This window comes from Xiphias gladius, chromosome 21, assembly GCF_016859285.1.
Source record: "Xiphias gladius isolate SHS-SW01 ecotype Sanya breed wild chromosome 21, ASM1685928v1, whole genome shotgun sequence".
NCBI lineage: Eukaryota > Metazoa > Chordata > Actinopteri > Istiophoriformes > Xiphiidae > Xiphias > Xiphias gladius.
In genome coordinates, this window is record NC_053420.1 from 5,512,487 (window position 1) to 5,535,295 (window position 22,809).

General features: G+C 39.5%; 1 protein-coding gene across 11 annotated transcripts in view; it reads right to left on the bottom strand.

Moving 5' to 3' along the window:
• Positions 1–679: 679 nt before the first annotated feature.
• Positions 680–22,809, bottom strand: part of slmapa (sarcolemma associated protein a) — a 75,220-nt gene continuing 53,090 nt past the window's right edge. For 8 of the 11 annotated variants that reach the window (XM_040158548.1, XM_040158547.1, XM_040158553.1 and 5 more), the window contains 13 exons: positions 20,544–20,603; positions 20,235–20,309; positions 18,923–19,003; positions 18,310–18,369; positions 17,919–18,044; positions 17,525–17,599; positions 17,272–17,372; positions 16,630–16,834; positions 16,350–16,467; positions 13,879–14,049; positions 13,652–13,787; positions 10,751–10,838; positions 680–5,282 (listed from right to left, as the gene is read on the bottom strand). In XM_040158548.1, the coding sequence (XP_040014482.1) occupies positions 10,755–10,838; positions 13,652–13,787; positions 13,879–14,049; positions 16,350–16,467; positions 16,630–16,834; positions 17,272–17,372; positions 17,525–17,599; positions 17,919–18,044; positions 18,310–18,369; positions 18,923–19,003; positions 20,235–20,309; positions 20,544–20,603 (1,292 nt within the window). In that variant the 3' untranslated portion in view covers positions 680–5,282; positions 10,751–10,754. The remainder of the gene's footprint in view (positions 5,283–10,750; positions 10,839–13,651; positions 13,788–13,878; positions 14,050–16,349; positions 16,468–16,629; positions 16,835–17,271; positions 17,373–17,524; positions 17,600–17,918; positions 18,045–18,309; positions 18,370–18,922; positions 19,004–20,234; positions 20,310–20,543; positions 20,604–22,809) is intronic. The other 3 variants (XM_040158556.1, XM_040158557.1, XM_040158555.1) reach the window with 1 other exon arrangement.

Genomic DNA, 22,809 nt, shown 5'->3' on the forward strand with positions numbered 1-22,809 from the left:
GATCTTCAAAATCCTAATCTTGAAATAAATGTCCCAAGATCCTTCTCTTGAAATTATAAGACAGTAATCTTGTTTGAAATTGTTTTCTCTTAAATACGCGATTCTGATCTCCCAATTAGGAGACCTTAATTTCGTGTTTTTGAGATAGATATCCCATAACCATGATCCAGAACTTGTAATTATGAGATTTTTTAATTTTATTTTTATTTTATTTTCTTTGGTGAATTGACTCCCATAAAGAATAGTCGAGATCTTTTGGTGTAGTTATCACAAATTAATGTTTAAAGTAAAACAGATTCCTCTGTTCATGAATACGTTATGTACATTGTGTTATTTGGATGAAAAAACAAGATAAAACAAGGGCCCGGATGTGAAACCGTTTGTTTCTGATCTTATTTAATACAGACTGTTCAGTCTGCAGAGTTCGGCTCTCATTGTTGAGTTGAATGAAGACACTGGAAGCTGGTTTGGTGGGTCAGCTTGCTACAACTTTAATCCAAACATGGCTCTGCATATTCAATACATCATCATCATATCCTCTACATAGCTCCCTCTCATATCTCTAAACAATTTTAACAAAATAAGTCTAGTAGAACATCATTCAATAACATTTTATTTTACAATTCTCTCTCTGTACTGTAGTGTTTTTCTCTTTAAACATCAGGAATATTTGTTCGTCTTTTTTTTTTTTTTTTTTTTTTTTTTAAAACACAGAAACAAGACAGAGTACACGAATGATGACAAACGTTGCTCCAGAGTCCAGAGTGTGAACCAAACACACACACACACACACACACACACACACACACACACACACACACAAACACACACACCTTGAAATAATCTAATGTCTGCTAACAGCAGAGGCCTGAATTGTTCAACTGTGTTTGGAGAGGAGATGGAGGAGTGGAGGACAACAATGCTCAACTGGTCTGACGTTTATCACAGAATATTGAAACAAATATAAAACCATGTTGATAATCAGTACGTTTCGTCTATTTATTTTTTTTTAAGTAATACTGACAGTTATCTTCTCTGTTACAAGTTTAGGACACGTTTTTCAGTTTGAGACTTTTCAAGAGCTGAAAACTAAAAAAACAAACAAATAAACACACACAAAAAAAAAAAAACTCTTGCTCGATACCTTAACTGAACTCTGTGGTAATGCACGATGCCCTGTGAGGCTGTAAAGCTCATTACTCATAAGAAATATCAAACCTTAGATGGAGGAAAACTGAGGAGACGACTTTTTTTATCCTTAGCTGTTTCCCCAAAGTGGGGCAAAAAAATGTAAAGTTTGTGCTGAGCGTGGCACCAGAGGAAATAACACGTTGTTCTCCAAATTAAAAGTCTAAGTTCATGTCATATGCGATGGATGATAGAGATGAGAAAGATTGTCATGTTTATGATTTTCTAATGTTCACGACAGTTGTGCGACTAAAGAGTTGGTCACATGATGGGTTAAAAACACTGTGCTTTGAAAAAACAGCACTATATCTGTCACATTTGGGTGTAATTAACTTTAAATTGAAGGATTATACGATTATGGTGGACGTACTGTGTATGGTGTCCATATTTCACTTTCGACACTCCCATTTATTAAGCGCCATTAAGGCGACATATCCGAGCGTTCCCAGCTGTAATTACGTCTTGGTTGTTGACCCGAACGCTTTTACAAGTAAATAAAAAAAACTCAATTTAGACATGAACGTGGCATTATCCTATATATGGTGGCAATCAGGGCACCTCTGACTCAGCTCCATGCCCTGTAGACTTGGCTCATCAATCTAAAATGGACTTTGTGCTGAATTATACCACAGCTTCAAACATACTCTAAAGATTGTTTGGCTACTATTAGCACTATGGAGCAATGGTTTTACGAGACACAATTCTGCCAAAGGTTTCATGTTATTCCATTAATCAATGGCTGACTGTGGTAAAGTGCCAGGATGTGCAGCGATGGGCCTGTAAAAGGTAAGGAACGTCAACTGCAAGCTAGCAAACATGGGTTAAAGCAATTTAGGATTTAAAAATATTTTCTAAAAACAAAAACAAAAAAAAAACTGGCACTGAAAATGTTTAAGAGGAAGGAATTGGATTGACACTATGGATGTATTATACACACTGGATACTGGACTCAAAGATGGCGCCTTTTCACTTGACTGATAACTTCCATGCGCATAAGTGACATTTTTTCTGTAGCTTTTAGGATTCGGTTGTGCAGCCTACTGCACACACACACGTGTTTCTCCCACGTTTCACATAGACTTTATATTGGGATGACGTCACAGCCTAAAATGTCTTTTCTAGGCTCTGGGAAAGTTTTAAGTTTTAAACCTCCATGGTTTCAAGTCATTAAACCTCCATGGTTTAAAACTTGGTAACAGACCAATAATTGACCTTACAGATCAAGGTGTCCCATCAACAGTTTTACAGATGTCGCTTTTTTTGGGCTGCAGATGCCTTTTTCGCTGCAGCACCGCAAGTGACCACTAGGGGAAAAAGGTAGCAAAGCTCAGGTATACCTGCCTGCAGCCTGCAGAACAGTGCGGGGCTCCCGCCCACCGTGGTTTCATGATTGGCTTTACTGTCGAAATTGGGGAGGTTACACGTCATTGCGATTGGTTACGGTTGGAGTTACTGGGTGGGACTAAACTTTCAACGTTGAACCCTGCCCCGTTCTGCAGGCTGCTGCCAGGTTCTCCTCGCAAAGCTGAGTGGTGGTGTCCATCAAGCCAAAGCTTCAAATACATCCATGATTGACACATACAATGAGTTTTGGTCAGCTAAATGCAATTTTTAAAAAAAAAGTTTACAAAGGTTACTCCAGAGGGTATCTTCAACTTGTTTTTTTATCATGTTAACAAGCTATGTTAAAGCTAACAGTAACTGTCCTTATTAACATGAGGACAGTTAATATACTGATGAGAATTCAGTTGTTTTTGAGCTATCCTGTCATGAGCTCAAGTGATTGACAAGTGGATGTCTTGACCAAACAGTGGCACTGGATGAAAAGTCAGAAAATCAGTAAAGTCATTAGGATTCATCCTCTGGGAACAAAATTACAATCCATGCAACAGTCGCCGAGATATTTTAATCTGGACAAAGTGTTGAGCCAACAGGCCAACACTGTCGCCCTAAAGATGCTAACGCGGCTTACAATCGTCATCCAGCTGATATAAATTATTGGGATGAAACCACAATAATGATTTGACAAAATTTTATCTCAAGGTCCACTTACTAGCTATTTTCTGAGCTTTTAAGCCCCGTCTCACAAGCTTCATGAACACATAGATTTAGCTCAGTTGTCATTGGGTGGGTTCAGTTGTTGTGAACGAACCCAATGAGCTAACTCTATGCGCTGTTGAAGGCCATGAGTAGCAGTTGAAAGCTCTGGAAAAAGCCAAGACATTGTGTATTACCAATGTACAGCTTCTCTCCACACACATCAACAGACCTCTGACAGTTATATAAACTAAGTGTGTGGGTTTGTATGTGTGTGTTTATCAGAGAAAGTGTGTGGGTTTGTGTGTGTGTGTGTGTGTGTGTGTGTATAGTTGTTTGCCCGCACACATACACAAACGGTGGTGTTAGTTACATCAGAGGCACTTCGACCCCCTTTTCTGTGCCCCCAAAATTCAAAAACAAAGGAAATAAATCTGATTTTTATTTGAATAATTTGGTTTCAAGTTTCAACCCCGACCCAACAAACTCCCACGAAAAGAAAAAAACAAAACACAGAGAAAACCCCATGTTAGACATCCAACATGGCCGACTCATACCAGAACAGAGCAGGGCTTCCTGAAACTGCCTTTATGTGAACATTTTCCAGCAGACTCAGGTACACGGTTGACTACAATACTGAAGGTGGTTAACTGATACACTCTTTATCACTGTTTTTGCTCAATTTGTGATTTTCATGAAGTATTAATGCAGCATTTTAGTGTGGATTTAAGTTATTGGTTTACTGATGTCTGGAGTTGATATTGTCTTTTTATTAAATTCAGACCCAGGGCATAAATGAGCAGTGGGACCCTCTTGACATAATATAAAGACATTATTTGTTTAACTGACTTTGAATACAACCCGTGTGTTGTGGCTATGGATTTCCCTCCCCGATTAATTTCTATAAGGAACAGTGCGAGATGTATTCACCTTCCTCCAAGTTAATGCTTCATAGACAAATTGAGGCCACTCGGACCCCTAGGGGTCTGAAGCAGTTACCTGCTTTGCCAAGTTGGTGATTTAACGTTAAAACTGAACTGACATTAACAAATTATTTGGATGAAGTTTAAATATGATTTTAATCATTGTTCTTTGTCTCAGCAAGAATATCCCAAACTGACAAGAAGAAAAAGGAATAATGCCGATTTTTTGGCATGAAAAAGACCAAATTCAAATATTTAAAGTATACCGGCACCAAATATCAGCAGCTACAATCTAAAAGTAATCATCTCGCTCTAAGAAAGGGATAGGGACAGATGACTGATACTGAAGATTTCAAAGATACATTTTTAGGGAGGGAAGTGAAAACACTGAGCGGGTTTGAAGAATTTAATGAGTAAAATTAAAGCTGAATAAAGAGGCGGTTCAAAGTCAAGAGGAACATGTGAAGATACCGAATATCAAAATATGTCAGCCTGCCTAAGAACCCTCCTGAGTGTTGATAAAACACTGCAGCCCTGACAGAGCTACAGGTAAATACTGAGCTTTATTCAACGGTGTGCAGATGCTCCTACTAGAAGACGCAGACCTGTCAGTTGTCAGTGATGAACGCGGATCAAGTTCCCCCGACTGCACCGAGGCTGCTGGAAAGCGTTGCATTCACCGCCAGCCTGTTCGTTTATGACGGGACGGGTGTGAACGTCACCCGAGGCGTGTTTTTTTTTGTGTGGAGGCTCGGCCTGCTAGAGAACGATTTGTTACCCAGAAATCAGCAGAGAGACGAAAACCAAAAAGCCCCCACCAGAGCTGAGAGAGAGCAGAGAATACAAACGACAATAGAACTCCCCGTCGCAGAAAAAAAACAAAACAAAAAACAAAATAATAATAAACTAAGAAGCATCTGAATCCTCTGTAGAAACCACAACCTTTATATTCCCTCTACAATTATGTACAATTAGACTTTATACAAGTAAAGCAGTGATGCTCTCCTCTTTGTGTTTGTAGGTGTGTGTTTGTGTGTCCTAGGTGGAGCTGCTCTTGGAGAGGTTGGGGTAGAGGACGGCTGCCGTCACGGCGACCATCACTGCGATGACCGGCATCCAGGGGCTCCAGCCGCTCTGTCAGACAGAGTCGACAACACAGACACACACACACACGAAAACAGAGAAACATAAGATCAAGTTAGTCTGATCGTTGTGTTCACATCTTTTCACTTTAACTGGACGAAGCATGAAACCAGGAAAGAGAGAATGAAGACAAAGAGGAGAAGAAAGAAAATGAGAAAGGAGAGGAAAGAGAAAGAACAGAGGACTGGAGAAAAAAGATGATAGAAATTTAAAGAAAAAAGCCAAAAGTACAAAGCTACTGAAGTCCCTAAAGATGATATTTTTAATTTTTGTGCACACACGTTATTTATCTATTTGAGAAAAGTTATTGAAGGATGTTTTGACATGGAGCCCTTTAGTTTCGTTCGTTTAGGCCAGTCTGAAAGCTGTCAATCAAACCGTGGCGTGGACTAAAGAACCAAACCAACACCGCCTGAAAAACAGGGTCTTGGTCTGCCTCCAATCCAACTCTGGTGCTTTTAAATTTGTGGTGGGCACGAAAAGCAGACCATCTCCAGGACTCTGTGATTCTGTAGATAAGATTTTAGCATTGATTCAAAAGTTACTTACTACTATTAAATCCATCTGTTGATTGCGAACTGGTCAGAAAATTTGCCTTTAAGCAATTTGTAAAAGAAAAATGTATGCATGTATGGTATTCATGGTAACATTTACGCATGTCAGCATGCGACTGCAGAGATCTTCCAGTACAAGGCGCCTATTTTTCATCCTGTTTCTATCTGTACGTCACTATTCATGACCAATGAGGTTACAGTCTCGACTAATAAAGCTCAATCAGTTATTTCTACAGGAGCTCTTTGCGACACCAGAGAAGATAAATAAACACATCAGGTTCAGTAAAGTCCCACATGACCTGCTGTCTGTCACTAGAATTTGATTTTCTTCTGTGGGTCCATGTTGCTCTGACGATGCAGGAAGACATCACCAAAACTGCCCAATCAATGAGTTAACCTGTTGGTCCATGTGACTTCATGTGTACAGCTCTTGGTTCATTCTTGGTTCACTCCCCCCCCCCATTGGTTCATACCAACTAAACCTAAAGTAAAGGTGTGAGTGCGACATGTGGCACTGAACTAGCCTTTATAATTCTTCTATCAATCATTCTCCAATAACTTTCACTGCTTCACTTGTTTTCCATTTGGCCAAATGATTTTCCGTGAGAAGCAGTCAATACACTCACTAAAACACACACCGAGAGAAAAGTTAATTTTGAGACATTATTTTGTTGGCACGTTGTAAACATAATTCTAAACCTCTGCATCTTCCTGTAACGTGTAACAGATTACGAGGTTTAAATCTGTTTAGTCCATTTCATCAGCAGATGATTCCCAATGATTCAGTATATGACAAAGGTTTATTAATCAAGTTCTTGCCATTTTGAGGCAGCTGTGCGCATCAAATATGAGGAAGCTGTATGGTAGATAAGCGTACGGGTTTATAGTAAATTGTCTTGTTCCCACAACTCAAATACCGAATAACGGAAAATAAATGAATACGTAATATCGTCTTTTGGGACTTCAGTAGAGGTAGAGGAAAGGAGTAAATGAAAAATAAAACAGAAGGTAAAATAAAACACAGTAGGAAGCAGCAAAGTAAACAAGGCTGAGGAGGTTACCTGAGTAGAAAAACAGGAAATTTACAGACCAGTTTTCCTTCACAGCAAACGACTGGAAGCACTGGTCTGACATTACCGAATAAAACAGACAAGCAGCAAACAACACAGAGCGAACATGATGGACAGAATGATGAATGTTTTAAAATGAACAAATAAGTATTGATGGCTGGAGAGTAAGGGGGGAAAAAACTGCAGTGAGTCCATAAACAATACACCAAACCTGTAAGCAGGTAAAGTAAGACAGAAAAAAATGAAAATAAATAAATAAATAAAAACAAACAAACAAACAAACACAAAATTGAGATTAAGCAGCAGACTGGATGCAAGAAATAAAAGGAAAATAAATAAATTAGCCACAAACCCTGGTACAAGAGATGGAGAAAATGATGAATAAAATTAAATAAAATGAAAAATATATGTATATATAAAAATAAAGCACCAACACCCTGAAAGTGAAAGGGAGCTGTGAAGACAGTGAATGAAAGAGGCAGGGTGGAGGAGAGTGTTAGTAACTCACTTTTATTATGTGGGGGTCAGATATGAAGTTGAGAGTCTGACTCTTTAAAGGGATACCTTTATCTTCACAATGTTTCAGAGGAAGTCTCAGCCCAAAACAAAGCTCAACACTAACAGGCTATTTACTGTATTGACAGTAAACTTTGCAACTCGTCACATCCTGATTCTTACACAGACCTGTGGGTGTTTGACTGAGCTGTGCCAGGATGTTGCTTTTAATTAATACAAAATTTAAATAACTCTGCATCGTTTATGCAAATACTTGAGGAAAAATATAAAATTAGAATTAAATTCAAATAGGAAGAATTGTAGCAAATATTAGCAATATTTATAATAGTAGCAATATTTTACTATTATCTGCCCTTTCCAAATAAATAATCAAAAACAGGACCACTGTTAAGTATAAATGAATAATCTAAAATAATAATATTCTAAAATAATAATAATAAATAATAATAATAATAATTAAATTAATCCAAGCTTTGGCCTAAAGAAACTGATTTTTCTTGCTGTTTCTTTTTCCTTGAATGATACCTTCTCAACCTGAGCTCTTACTCCCATTATTTTCACCAACCTTCACCGAACCATCTCTCACCCAAAAATTAAAACTAACCATTTGTTTTTTTGGAGAGTAAGAGGTCTACAGAGTCTACAAGAAAGCCCTTACCTGACTGTCTAAATGGAGGAGCAAAAAGTTGGTTAAAGTCTTGTGATATCTTATATTTTATTTATTATCAACAAATTCCAAGTGCAGAACCAAACCAACAATAAAATTGATGCTACTAACACGTCTGTTCCTCTGGGCCATAGAGCTCAGTTGAAACATCAGAGAGCTACACTGTTGCACTGGGTGACATGTTCCTTCATTACCATGAACACACACACACTGTAGTTTATTTTTGACTCAATCACACACACACAGTCTTGCTGCTGGAAATACTCACAGGAGCAACAAATGTGTATTAATAAAAAAATAATCCCCAACAAATGCACCATTTTCTTCTGTTTGAGTAATGTTTGTTAAAACTACAGGGACAAGATGTAATAGGAAACCACCCAGTCTTTTTTTAAACATGAAACTTTAAATTTTTGAGGTATTTTCAAAAATTGATATCTTCAGTAGGAACCACTGTTGCTTTTAGTCTTTCCACGGAAGTTATTGACAATAAGAAAAATAAATAATATCCGCCTCATAACTTGAGGTCTTTGGTATTGGCTCCTTCAGTCTGCATGGATTACTTTCGCTGACGACTTCAGTAAAGATCTCCAAATGCTCATATTAACCTACCAAAATGAGAGGTTTTGCACAAAAACTGCAGAGGACAGAGTTTTTAATTGCCACTGTAATTTTTCAAAAAAAAGCTGCTGCAATTTAAGTAATTCTGAGAAACATCGCAACAACCGCTTAAAGATTTTGGTGGGACGGATTTCTCCCTGAAACTTTCCAGCTTATCCACCCACAGGCATTCATAGCTTGTTACCTGATATCTTGCAGCACCCATTGTGTAAACAGTGCAACACTAACAAAGTCAGAGAGTTTTTCTTGTGGGAGCCTGCGGACTAATGTTTCCTTGAAGATGAAAAATGTCAGCAGGCCTTGAGGAGACTGAGGTATCCCTTTAAAAGGAGGGTCTGTGGTTGGTGGGCACCGGTCTCTTTAAAGAGCACATTTCAGTGTTAGCTGCAGGTGAGCAGAAGTAGAAGAAGTGTGACTGACAAGGAGGCAGACTGACTGACTGACCGGCGGACAAATGGACAGACAGCCATGCTTTAGTGAGAGCTGCTTAAACCAGAAGACAAAGACAGACCGCCATGATGATGAAGATGATACTCAGTCTTAAAGGGAAGTGTAGGTGGTGAGGAGCATGTCCTGCTGATCAGAATTCAGGGTTCAACTCTAACAGCCCGGTTACCTTTACGTAACAGCAGCCTGCACTATGATGTACTAAACTCTAAAAACTAAACCCACATGACCCCAAACTGATCCTCCCTTCTCATTTGTTAATGTTATTATAGAGTATGAAAACTAAATTAATAATTTACTAAGAGGTTTTTCCTGCACAATAGCTATTCTTACTGGGGTCTAGAAATGTGTGCAACAATACACTGTTACATGTATGTTTGTCCAATCCCCAGCTTTACCTTAATGGTGAAAAATATTAACATTTGAGGCTGCATATTGAACCTCAATACTTTACTGGTACTGACCAAATGTGTCCATAGCACAGAGAATAAAATACTGTAAAATACTGAAAGCAGGAACTGAAAGTCCTGTCAGATTTGTAATCTGTTTCTTGCTTTGACTAGGTAGTTTAAGACTATATTTATATATATATATATATTGTTATTCTTGTACAGCTTCTTAGACAACATCTAACATTTTAGGAATTTTGGCTTCATTTGTTTAAAAAGGATTTGCTAGAAAATATTTCTTTAAGTTAGGTAAACTCCTAAACTCTGGTATTGTACTGACACTATTATGGAAATCATACCAGGTCTTATTTAGCACCAAACAGTGCCACCAAATGTCCCCCTAATACGCTGTTGATGTTTAAAAACTAATCTGTGACCCATCCAAGCAGATTAAAAGTCAAACATCCAAACATCCAAAAGTGGGCTTGGTAGAATTTCTAGAACTTGCAGGTGCCGTAACAAATTTAGGGATTGCACCTTTAACTACTCAAAATTTAAAGTTCATATCAAACAAACTTTGTTTCATTTTTTGGCAGTGTATTATCTAAGTCCCCCTTTTTTTTTTTAAGCATTTGTAACAAGTATACAAACATTTAATAAATGTTTATAACACACCAGAATATAGTTGTATAAGTGTTTATTAATGTATTTGTCAACAACAACAACTCCTCCTGTGGGAACCCATAAGTGGAGGCCCACAGGATAATGTATGACAATGTAGGAAAACACTATTATAACAACATATGTCTTAGTTATAACTGTCGACAACTACTGTACATTAATAATTTAAAATGTCCTTATATCTGCTACCAACTACAATATAAAGTGTTATAAACCATTGATTAAATGTTTGAATATTTCTTATAAGTGCTAAATAAGGGAACTTAAAGCGTAACCCATTTTTAAAATTTCTAATGATTGTTTATCAAATATTATCCTGATATAGCTCACTTTTACAAGGAACTTTGAAGGTCTGATCCCACTGAAACTTATGACCCTGAATTCATCACAGAGCAGGAGAATGTTTTCACTCCATCCAGTTTTCCTTCCTCAGACGACAGACAAATGAAGGACATATGGACAGGAGGCAGAAGAAACAGATAGAGAAACAAACGGATGTCATGTCGGTGTGTACCTTTCTACCACAACTGGCCGAAACACCAGTAGAGCATAGCCAGGACAAGGCCCATGAATATGGCTTGGACAGGCTGCAATATGGATGGCTAGAGGGAGGGAGGGGAGAGGAGAAGGATAAGAAGAAATCAGACGGCAAATCAACCAAAACCAACATGGAGGATGGAGCAGCTACAGCAAGGGGGGAGGGAGGGGGAGACAGAGAGAGAGAAGGGGGGGTGTAGGAAGACAGGTTTGTATCTACTCAGCCGTTTCTACAAAGCAACACCGCCATTTCTTCACATTCAACAGCCACATTAAAAAAAACAAAAACAGAAAAAGGACAGCTATCCGAGGCTTTACTGTTGGATTTCAGGTCATTAACTTTCTGCACCAGGACGTCTCGTTAGCACTCAAAAAACTGCTCTCTACCAGCTGCTGGCAACAGTTCACTGGCTTTTAAAGGCCAGTGTTAAACTTTAGGAATCTGTTCTGATCTTTTATTATAATAATAATAATAATAATAATAATAATAATAAAAAACAGAAGCACAGCTAAGGATGGGTTCCGATAGCCGGGTGCATTTTGGATCCGGTACCAAGTTGGTAAAATACCTGGATTCTTTAGCAAACAAGTTGCTTTATTGAGTCTTTCATTCATGTTGTCTGTTTAGTCTCCTTTGCCTCTCTCTGATACTACAAGCACCAGCCGAGGAAAAAACTCCGCGACACTGTAGTAAACAAACACGGCAGACGGCTTAGACGCGCCAAAGTCTACGAAACAACTGTAAAATGTGTTAAACTAAGAACTTTTGATATCTTGAGGAGGAGGCGTGCTCGGCCTCAGCTTATCGCCGGTGTTACTGGGTATTCTGTGACCCGTCAGATTCTGTGACCTGTATCGGTAGAACACAGAGTTCACCTTTAGGAAACCTTTAGTTCACTGTGCATACAAAACATCAGTGATTTATTTAATTGATATTCGCTAACTGATAAAGTCGAATTAATGAAGCATTCAAAAAACTCAGATTTGATAAAATGCTATTGAACCCCATCCGTAAGCACAGCAGAAACACACAAAATGCTAGACCCAGGTTCAGCTAAGTAAAAGTGATTCCTGTAAACTGGTGTGCTAATACATGACACATCGTACCTGGTGAAGATAAATAATGGACTTGAAGGAAAATTCTGTGTCATTACAACCTGGGGCTTATTTTCATAGTTTGGTCCATCATTTCCATCAGTACAAACCATATGTTACCAAAGTATTGTATAGTATTGCTGAGATCTGGCAACATAAAGACATCACTACAACAAAGTCTGACAGCAGTTTTATTACACTCCCAGGTCTGTAAATTCCCGCGCTTTAGCGGCCTCCATCGTGTGTTGTAAGCGATGTGTGATGCTGCACTATGTGATGAGGCTGATACGTGTTGCAGTTCAGATAATCACACAGGCTGTAAACAAACCAACAGCTTATCCAGATGATCTAAACCACTTCATTTGGGGCTTAAAATGAAAGTCAGTGCACCTGAATGTCTGTAATAGTACAGGCAGACTGTGTACGCACAACTACAGTAAGAACAGTAGACTTTCTGCTTTAAAGTTGAAGTAGGACTTTACTCTGTAGGCATTAACGGATGATTACAATGCGCAGTTTGGGTCATAAATTTACTGTTTAACCTCATTCTCTTTTCAAAAAAAAAAAAAAGTTTCTCTCTGCTTAGTTTGTTTCCAACCTGTCTGATCTGAAATGTCTCATATTTCTTGACCCATTTAATGTCTTTTTAGGGACGTCTCTGTGTTCCCCAATGACAGCTTTTAACTCCATCAGTACAATGTTATTAATTCAATTCAGTTCAATACAAGATACTTTCTTTGTCCCTCAAGGGGCAACACGAGGAAGCGATTACTGATTATTACTGATAGTAATGTTGGACAAAACTACAAAAATAAGACCAAAGTTGTAATAAACAGGAATTATCCTTTATAAAAGGTTAAACAATGTTTTTGATCTAGTCCTGTGAATCTAGATCAGGACTCTCATTCTGAAGAGCTCTGGGTAAACAAAACCTGACACACAAGACAAACATCTACTGTCAGATCAACAGAAGACTGAGGAGGAGGAAGGGCTGAAGACAGGTAGATGAAAGAGAAGAAGAGGAAGAGGGGTAACGAGGAGGAGGAGGCTGCTCTCCCCCGCTGTCGTTGTCTGATTTTCTGATTCACGTTTCCTGGAGTTTTCACGGTGGCAGAGACAATATAACAGCTGTTATTTATCAATTTTGGATGAAGAGGCAGGAGAGAAAATAACGTGACATGATGTCACCTCAGCTGGAAGAGTCTATTTATTTATTGAGTTGCATCAATCTGCTGCGATCACACTTCAAATGCTATTCTTGTTACTTAACCAATTATTTTGTTATTTATTTTAGATTCTGTTTACACATTTTCCTCAACTGGCTTTAACCTCCGCCACATAGTTTTTTAATAAGTCCTCTTTGTTAGTTTTCAGGACTGAAGGTCCGATTAAAGACTTATTTGGAAATCCAAACAGATGTTTTTCTGTCTAGAGTTAGCAAGTTAGAAGTGAGGAGGGAGACTGTGAACTGGAAGTTCAGGGTGGGTTATGGCTATCAAGTCCAAGACTGCCAGAGTGTCCATAAACAAATCTGGTGCTTCTCCTGCATTAATATCAAAAACAAAAAACACCAAACTCTGGAAAAGAACATCAAGAATTTAAAGCTGAACAAAACACAAAAATAAAAGATTACAACACAAATAGTTCATTATAGTGTTTGGTCTTATTAAAAAGGAAGTGTGTGTGTGTGTGTGTGTGTGTGTGTGTGTGTGTGTGTGTGTGTGTGTGTGTGTGTGTGTGTGTGTGTGTGTGTGTGTGTGTGTGTGCGCGCGCGACTACTCACAGAGCTGGTCTTGTCCTGCAGCAGCTTTAGGCTGCTCCTGCACTGCTCCAGCTCCTGGTGGATGTTCAGCTTCTCCTGCTCTGTTCGCTCGTAGCGCTGACGGAGGTCCAACAGCTGGGACTGTGTGTCTTCATACACAACACACACACAGTTTTTTATTTCTATAATAAGGCATATCATCAATATATATAACAACAAAACAAAACAACTGACTGTGTGGGTGTGTGTCTCTCTGCAGTGTGTGTGTGCGAGCCTGGGCCTGGTCCAACTGGCTCTTCAGCCTGCTTGCGTCCTGCAAGTGTTGGTTCTCCAGAGAACCCAGCTTGTCCTGCAGAACCTCCTCCCTCTTCTCCAAAGACTCCAGGCTGCTGCTGAGGACCAGACTCTGCTCCCTGGTGCTGCACAGAAACACACACACACACCACAAACATGTCCAGTCCGTAACCGCTGAGATACATTGAACAACATCAGCATGTCAGTAACATGGTCGTCAGCCTCTCCAAGAGTTCACAATCCTTTGATCTTAATAACTGACATCAAATCAACCAACAGCTACCAGGAAAAATAACCTAGTTAAGAACAAGTTTTAGGAGCCAAAGTCAAATAAAAATAAACAACTTTGTTTCCCCAGAACTCGTCTACTCAGACTGCCCTTTCCCCCTAGTTATGCACTGTTTTGATGACTGATCATTTTTAAATTCTCAAAAACGTAACCTTCTCTAATCTAATACCTAAAACTAACCATTTTGTTTAAGGAACTTGTTTATATGGATTAATTTGCATCGCATTAGTTCACATTACATTTCTTACAAAAAGGGTAGAGACTACTAAGGCGCCCATGAAAAGGTACCTGTAATTCCTGACATCCTGAGAATTTCCTCAACTAGTTTTTACTCTCACTGGAACTTAATATATACCATGATCATGTGTGTATGCTTTACATAATTGAAATGGAAACTTTTCCAAAATTTTTCACATAATAAAAATAACTGATTTCTGTCTTACTTATTGCCATGTCAGTAATGAAATGTATGAGGACACTGAGAGGACTTCAGGTTACTAAGATCAGAGTGTGTATCGTTCTTCCTGCTCGAGCTCCATCTGTTAACTCTCACTGACCTGATCTGTCCTAAACATTTATTGTGCCGCTTCAGTTCAGTGATGTCTATGTGTGTGTACGTGTGTACACTCCCCCCTGTGACTAATCCCACATGAAAATTCTTTTCTCTGTGAGCTCTCAAATATCATAATCTGCTTATGGAGGCAGATGTGTGATACAACAGAGTATTGAGTTTTGAGTTTGAGATCTCAATCAAGTAAAACTGCAAAATGTTTGTGTTGGGGAGCAGCTGAAGAAAAATGCCCTCTGTTCTCTTTTGCCTTTTGTGTTGAGCTGCTGTAGGTAAATATTTTCACCACACTGGGACCATGCTGAATTTGGCTTCATCTCTGATTGAGCATTTAAAGATGTTTAGGAAATAATTCCTGGTTGTACGGCATCTCAGCAGGGACGGGACAGCAAGATGGAGCAGACAGGCATTCTGAAATCTTCAGTTTTACTGGGGTAGAGCATTACAAATATTCATGAAAATTGCTACTGATGGCACCTTCAGTTTATTGGAAACTAGTGAAAATGCAGCTGAGGCTCAGGAAAAAAATCCTGCTGAGCTCTCAGCTCTGATGAGAACACGTAGTGATGTTTTCTCTCTATGGAGCACAGACAGAGCATTGAGCTGCAGTCGGTCAACCTGCTGACTGCTCGCCCCGGCTTAGTCAGCTGTCAGTCACCTGCTGTCCCCTCATCCAGCTCTGCCTGAACCAGCTGGTTGCCATGGTTCCTCCTGTCAGTCTCATCGTCCGTCAGTCAATGCTGACTCCAAAATCTGAACCTGTCAGGATCTGAGGACTTGGCAGCGCTCCTGTCAGCTGTCCTGATCAGACTTCATCAACTCCATCACGGCTATTGTAAAGACCTTTAGGTCCAGGTTTAATGTCCACGCTCGCAAAGTCTGACACACATTTCTGATACATTACGGGCTGACCCTCGGCTTTACATTCAGTTAGGAGTTTGGGGCCTTTTTTAATACAGACTGTTAGTTTTAAGTGTCTTATATTATATTCAGTTATTACCTACAATAAAACATTTATCATAGCCACTTTTTTTTTTCTTTTTAAAGAAACTATTTTCAGTTCTTTGAAATATTTAGAAATCTCTTTAATTCTGTCAGGAGGAATGTAACTTTTTAGGTATTTGAATTTCATTCATGGTTGTAAGTAAAATCGACATCTGCAGTACAGAGGGTTACAAGTGTGACTTGATGTTTTTGTTGATGAAGGACACAGTTTTACTGGTCCGTGTATTTGACCTGTACATGTATGACGTTTTTTCTAATAAACTGATTGAATACCAGTCTCTGGTTTGGATATATCAGTGGGATATGCATATAGATTAGTGATACTGATTCTGACCCATCTCAGCTGTAACAGTTAACTGGCTGTGTGTGGCAGGTGGCTTTTTCCTTCACCGACTGTATATAACCTCTGTAAATAATCATCTCGACATTTTATTCAAATGAACGAATAAAATGCATTTAAAATTTGATGGAAAAATGTTGTCTGCAACTGAAGGGAAATATTTACATGAAGCATAATTAAATTCAGTTTTTGTGTGTGTGTGTGTGTGTGTGTGTGTGTGTACCTGCTCAGCTCAGCCTCCAGGCGGTGCAGTTTGTCCATAAGAGCTTTTCGTTCAGCTCTCAGGCCATCACAGTCCTGTTGCAAACATACACACCGCTGCTGCAATGCAACACATTCCACTAAGAGAGAGAGAGAGAGAGGGAGAGGGAGAGAGAGAGCGCGTGAGCGAGAGAGAGCGAGCAGGGACATATAGTTATAATTAATACCTCATTCATTCATAAACACATAAAAACAAATAAACTGTTGTTCGCAACTGGCGCACAGACACCCGCACCGCTCACCGTGCAGCTGGTTGGCGGTGCTCTGCTGCTGTTGATGCTGTGTGAAGGCCTCCTGCAGGCGGCTGATCTCCTCCTCGTACTTGGCGGCCGTATTCCTCCAGTGCTCCAGCTCAGAGCGCACGCTGCCCAGGTCGGCCTGCAGGGCGGCGATCTCACGCTCCCGCTCTGCCGTGGCTGCCTCCATGGCGTGCCGCAGGACAAGAATCTGACAGCATAAACACAACCCATGGGAAGTTCATTGATATGATATATGACTGGGATTTACAATACAATAGTCAGGGAGTCAGACTCAGGAGAACTAAGAGGAGAATCGAGAGGACTCAGGAAAAATTAGAGGGGTCAGTAGGAATCACAGGAGTGTACTTCGAAGATTGGTCAGATAGTTCCCAGTGATATATCGAATAGTACTTTTGCTTGAAATGCCCAACCCTAGTAAAAAGGAGTCAGGAGAAGTCCGGGGGAGTTGGGAGACATGAAGGGGGTCAGACTGAGTCAGGAAGAGTTAGAGGGGTGTCGGAAAGAGTCAAAGTCTGATGGATTCGGGAGGAGTCAGGAGAAGCCAGGAAGAGTTGGGATAAATCAGAAGAGGCTGTGAGGAGTCAGAAGGGAATTGGCAGGTGTGGTAGTGAGGTGGAGTTGTACCTCCTCCTGGGCGGAGTAGAGCTCCTCTCTGGTGCTGCAGATGGTACTCTCCCTCTGCTCCCTCAGTGCCTCCATGTCAGCCTGCAGCTTCCCAAGCTGAGCTAAACACATGCACAGAAACACAAAGGGAAGTGAGGAGGGAGCAGGGCAGATCATGACACAAGTGTGGAGTATCTTGTTGTTCTGTGTGTGTGTGTGTGTGTGTGTGTGTGTGTGTGTGTGTGTGTGTGTGTGTGTGTGCGTGTGTACTAACTCTGCAAGTACTGGATCTGTTTGGTTGACTCCTCAGTCAGGTGAGAGTTACTCCTTCTCTCCTCCTCCAGCAGAGCTACAGACAGACACAGACAGTCACGCAGTCACTGATCTGTTATGTCATGTGACGTACAATGTGATTAATATTTGAATTAAATCTCCTCAGAACAAGGTCAGAAACTAATATCAAATATTAGAGTGAAACTCAATCAACAGTGTCAACATTTTAGGAGCCAATCTCTCTCCTTGCTTCGTTATGAAATTTATTACAGTTCACATTTCATTTTCAGAACATAAAGTGAAACTGCATGATATTTAGGAATTTGCGGATGCTAATTGGAGCTATGGTTTAGTCACAGCTTCCATAGTGGGATTATTTTTATACAGTTAGTTACCTTGTAGCTCCAGACATTTCTGCTTGCCGGTGTTGGCTAATTCCTGGGCCTCCAGAAGCTCTCTGTGGAGATGGTGGATGACCTGCTCCGTGTCTCCAGGCTCTAGACCGGCCCGATGCAACTCAGCTACACACACCATACAGAGTAATTTAACATTTTTAGTTTTGTTCTTTAATGAAAAACTCTTAACACATGGAATGGCCATGTTATACACTATGAATTAATAAAGTGAGAAATAAACTCAAAGAATAAAGCCTTTTAAAGGACTTGCAGCCACTCAAATAACAGAACAGCTCCCCTGAACGGCTCATAACCTTGGTTTATGGGTTTTATGGTCCATTAGTGCAGCACAGAGCAGAACTACAAAGCAGAGATGAGCTGCCATGGTTACCTTTGAGCAGAGCTACTCTGTTCTGTGGCTCATTCAGTTCCTGGTCGTCCATGTTGCCGTCTGTAACGCACAGTTTTTGCACACAGTTATAAACCATGTTACTGTACTGATGTGTTTTTAATAAGGACTACATTTATTAAGGATTTTTAAAAATAATTTACACAGAGCTTTAAAAATCCACAAGGTAAAACAACCAGACAACACAATAAAATGATTACATGATAAATATCAGCCAGTGTTTCTTGATCTAACAAAGAGAGTTGATGCAGCAACTAATGATTTGTGTGCTTTTCTGAACCATCAATAAAAATAATATATAATAAAGTCTAAATGTGAGATTTAGGTTCTTAGCATTTATTTAGAACCTATTCCACCATGAATTTATTACATAGTACATTCTCTACGTGTAACAGACACAGAATGATGAGCTTTAGCAAATACTTTTCCCCCTTTAACACTAAAAAATGGGAAGTTATTAGAAATCAAAAGCAGTTCAAAATGAAAAAGAAAAAAACTTTGTATAAGTCTCAATTTTTTTCAATCAATATATAATTTGATATAAATAATTCAATGTAACAATTTGAAACATGACATGAGTGTATTTTTTACTGACCTGATGTGTCATCACTGCTGCGATCTTTGCTAGGACTCAGCGTGTCTGACATGTCTGACTCTTTGGCATCCATCTGATTCCCTGTGGACACACACACACACACACACACACACACACACACACACACACACACACACACACACACACACACACACACACACACACACACACACACACACACACACACACACACAAACAAACACACAAGGGTTATCCATGAGGGGACAGAATGGGTGGGACAAGCCTTTTACACATTTACAGTAACTACAAAAATATTCCAAACAAAATTAAGAAAAAGGATTAAAAAAAATAGCAAGGCACACAAAAATTAAACAATCCAAAACACAAAACATACACGTGCTTATATGTGTGCAACCATAAACACTTCTGTGTAGATCACTGAGTGGAGTTATTGTTATAAATGAGGCACAGCAAGGTAGCAGTTTGGAGCAGCTTAGTACCATTCACTGTGAGTGTGTTCACTTTTGAACATCTGTCTTTCTGGATCCAGTTTGACCTTTAGACATTGTGAGTGAGGACATTTTGTCTGTTCCTCACTTCTTTAAAAGACTGAAGGTTTAGACTTGATTTTGGGGTTGAAGTTAGAAACGGGAGCAGTGATGTGGTTGTGATGGTTAAGGTCACAAAACAGGAAATGAACTGTGGCAATCAGGGTCCTCAGAAGCACACAAATGTCCAAGTTTGTATCCATGTTCAAGGAAAGTGTATCTTAGTTCTGTGCCGAAGCCCTCACACATGGCTGCTGTTTTTGTGCATGAGCACTGTGCGTGTGTGTGTGTGTGTGTGTGTGTGTGTGTGTGTGTGTGTGTGTGTGTGTGTGTGTGTGTCCACAGAGAATCCAAAGGATGGCAAACAGTCAGACCTCTCACAACACCAAAGACGAGGTCAAAGGTCAGAGGTCACTATAGAAGGATTTCTCCTTGTCAGCAGTTTTTGCCCTTTGTGATTACTTCTTCACAAAAACAAGAAAATGTCTAACTGACTGTCCCCAAATTATTGAAAATGAAAACATTTCACACTGCATTAATGAGAGGGCCCTCCAATAAAATCCTGACAGGAGAGAATTTTCTCTAACTTTCAATAATATGATTACAGGAATCTTATAAAATATATTACCCGCTGGGACAAGGACAGCACCCACTTAGTGTTGCAGTGTTGATACCAAAAGTAGAAATCCACCGCTTAACTATAAATGAAAACCTGCGCTTTAGGTATCAACCACGAGCCTCTCGATAACCTCGTGTCAAGTATAAATCCTGCATAAGTCCGTGAGTGTGTGCGCGTCCTCTACCTTTGAGTCGGTCAGGGCTGGCCAGGATGTCGTCTTCTGCAGTCTGGTTGTTCTGTAGGTGGGCGTCCATCACTTCTACAAACAAACAACACACACATGTAAACATAAAGGCTTAATTTTCAGTTCATACCTGTTAGTGATGACAGACTATAATTCAGTTTCATTTGATAACAGCTTTACAAGAACAGTCTCCCTATTCCCAGTTTGTTTTCTCTCTGATTTTTAGTGTTAGTTCACAGACTGACTCAGACAAAAGAAGAAAACTATTGCTATTGCTACCTTTTACTTGAAGCTTAGTTGAGCTCTTACCGTCAAAGTTGGCAAGTTTGTGGATTGAGGAAGTTACAGTTTCCTTCAGCTGTTTGACCGCTGCAGGGAGAAAAAAAAAAAAGCAATCCAGGGGAATTAGAGGATGAAACCAGTTTAAATTGGTTGGAAAATACAGAATTTGAATTTGAACTTTAATCAATTCAGGTCTGTCCCAAACTCTGCAATATCCAATAGGCCAACTTTACATCTTTTTAATACAACAACCAGTGGTCATACAGGCATTTACACTGAGTCAGGGTGAGTTATCAGCTGGATTAGTGGCTGTTTAATACAGATGGTAAGTGTAGAAACTCACTGAACACTTTAGCTACTGAAGTTGTTCAAATAAGTGCAGTTATGCTCTTTTTTAAGCCAAAGTACATCAAAAGAATAAATGAACAGTTATCTCAGATAGTTTTGTGTTAAAATTCTTGTGGTCGTCTTGTTTATCACATAAAAAGAATGATTGCAGGTACTACATGAACAAGACTAGGTCAAAACCTAGTCGGTGTCCTTCCCTCCTACTGTCTTTGCTCACATTTACAGTAATTTTATACGGTATATGTATAAAATTACAGATACCGTATAAAATTACAGCTTTATTGTCCAATAGGCCAGGATGTAAAGTTGGCCTATTGGAAATTAAAGCTGTTCTCATTTACATGTTTTGCTCTTTCTGCCATTTCCAGGCTGCTGCTCTGAACTGCTAAAATCCGGATTTTATACCTGTGACGTTGTTCGACAAAATCACCAGACACATAAGTTAGAGACAATGGCTGTGCTGTGATTTCGGCGATATTTACTTGTAACATGATCACACAGAGAAAAAGTTAGAAGCTCATTCAAATCTGTGTCAGATACCGTACTGTCAATCGACTGAGGCGGGGAAAGCCTGACCTCGCACTCCTGGCCGCTCTCTCCTACAGAAAGTAGCTACGGTTTGTCCAGAAAGTCGCCAGATTTGTCACTAGGTGCTTTTGTTAAGAAAAGTTGCTAAAGGGTGTGGAACGTCGGTAAATCTAACGGCAAAGGCGCTAAGTTGGCAATTCTGCCTGTAAACACCCCCTGATGACGCAATAGAAACTGCGCCTATTCATTTTGAAAGAGCAACGACGAATGGTCTGATATCAACACTCAGTCACGCGGCATTCGGCTGCCCAGTGATGTAGCTTTATCACGCACGCACTCAGTCAGTCAGTCACTGACATTCGCATTTATAGGGCTGGACCCGCTGTTTCGGTGGCGCCGAAAAGTACATACAAAAGTACACGTGATTACCACTGGACATAGAATAAATTAGTTGTTTGTAGTGGAAGACCTGAAAGTTGTTTAGTTGCTCTTCTCTGCAGGGGCCTCAGATAAATGACTCAAACATGTAAAAAAAGAGACTAATCCAATTATAGACTGAAGCGACAAGCCATATCACTTCGGTGGTGTCTCACTTGTATATTTGCGTAACAACACTACGATGTATGTCAAGGATATCCATCTTTAAATCACTTTTGTTCAGCTCTTTCCAATAAATATTTCAGCACTACATCTTGAAATAAAGTCATTAAAATGCCATTGAAAGAAAGAACATTTGCAATCTAGGCCTTCTGACATTATTTTTTAACAAAGTTTCGCCAAATTAAATCAGATGCCTAGATGTCTTCATCTGCTTGGCTATGCTTTTATCAGCTGATACGACAATTAAGTTCAAAATCCACAAGCTTCGAATCAATTCATTTTGATTCTTCTCTATGAAATCCTCCTGATCAGTCTAAAGTCATATGCTCTGCATACGAGTTATGTTTCCTCAAGAAATATACGAGATTTAGACACTTTCTTCACTGTTTACACTGTCTGTCAAACTGCATTCAGTCACAACACATAAATCAGCCATCGGATTGGTCTTGAACAATATTCACCTTTAAGAATGTCAATCATCTAGCCAGCCACAATGGCAGCAAGTAGGACTGCCAGTAGGGCTGAAACTAATAGCTTCATGATCGATTAATCTGAAATTATTTTCTCGATTGATCACTTACTCTATAAAACATCAGAAAACAGTGAAAAATGCCCATTAGAATTTCTCAAAGCCCATGATGATGTCATAAAATGTCTTGTTTTTACTGAACAACAGTCCCAAACCAAAAGATATTGAATTTACTAGAATGGGAAAAGCAGCAAAATCCTACTTTCGATAAGCTGGAACCAGAGAATATTTGACATGTTTATTTGAAAAATTGCTTCAATTACTAATCAATTTTCAAAATATCTGCTG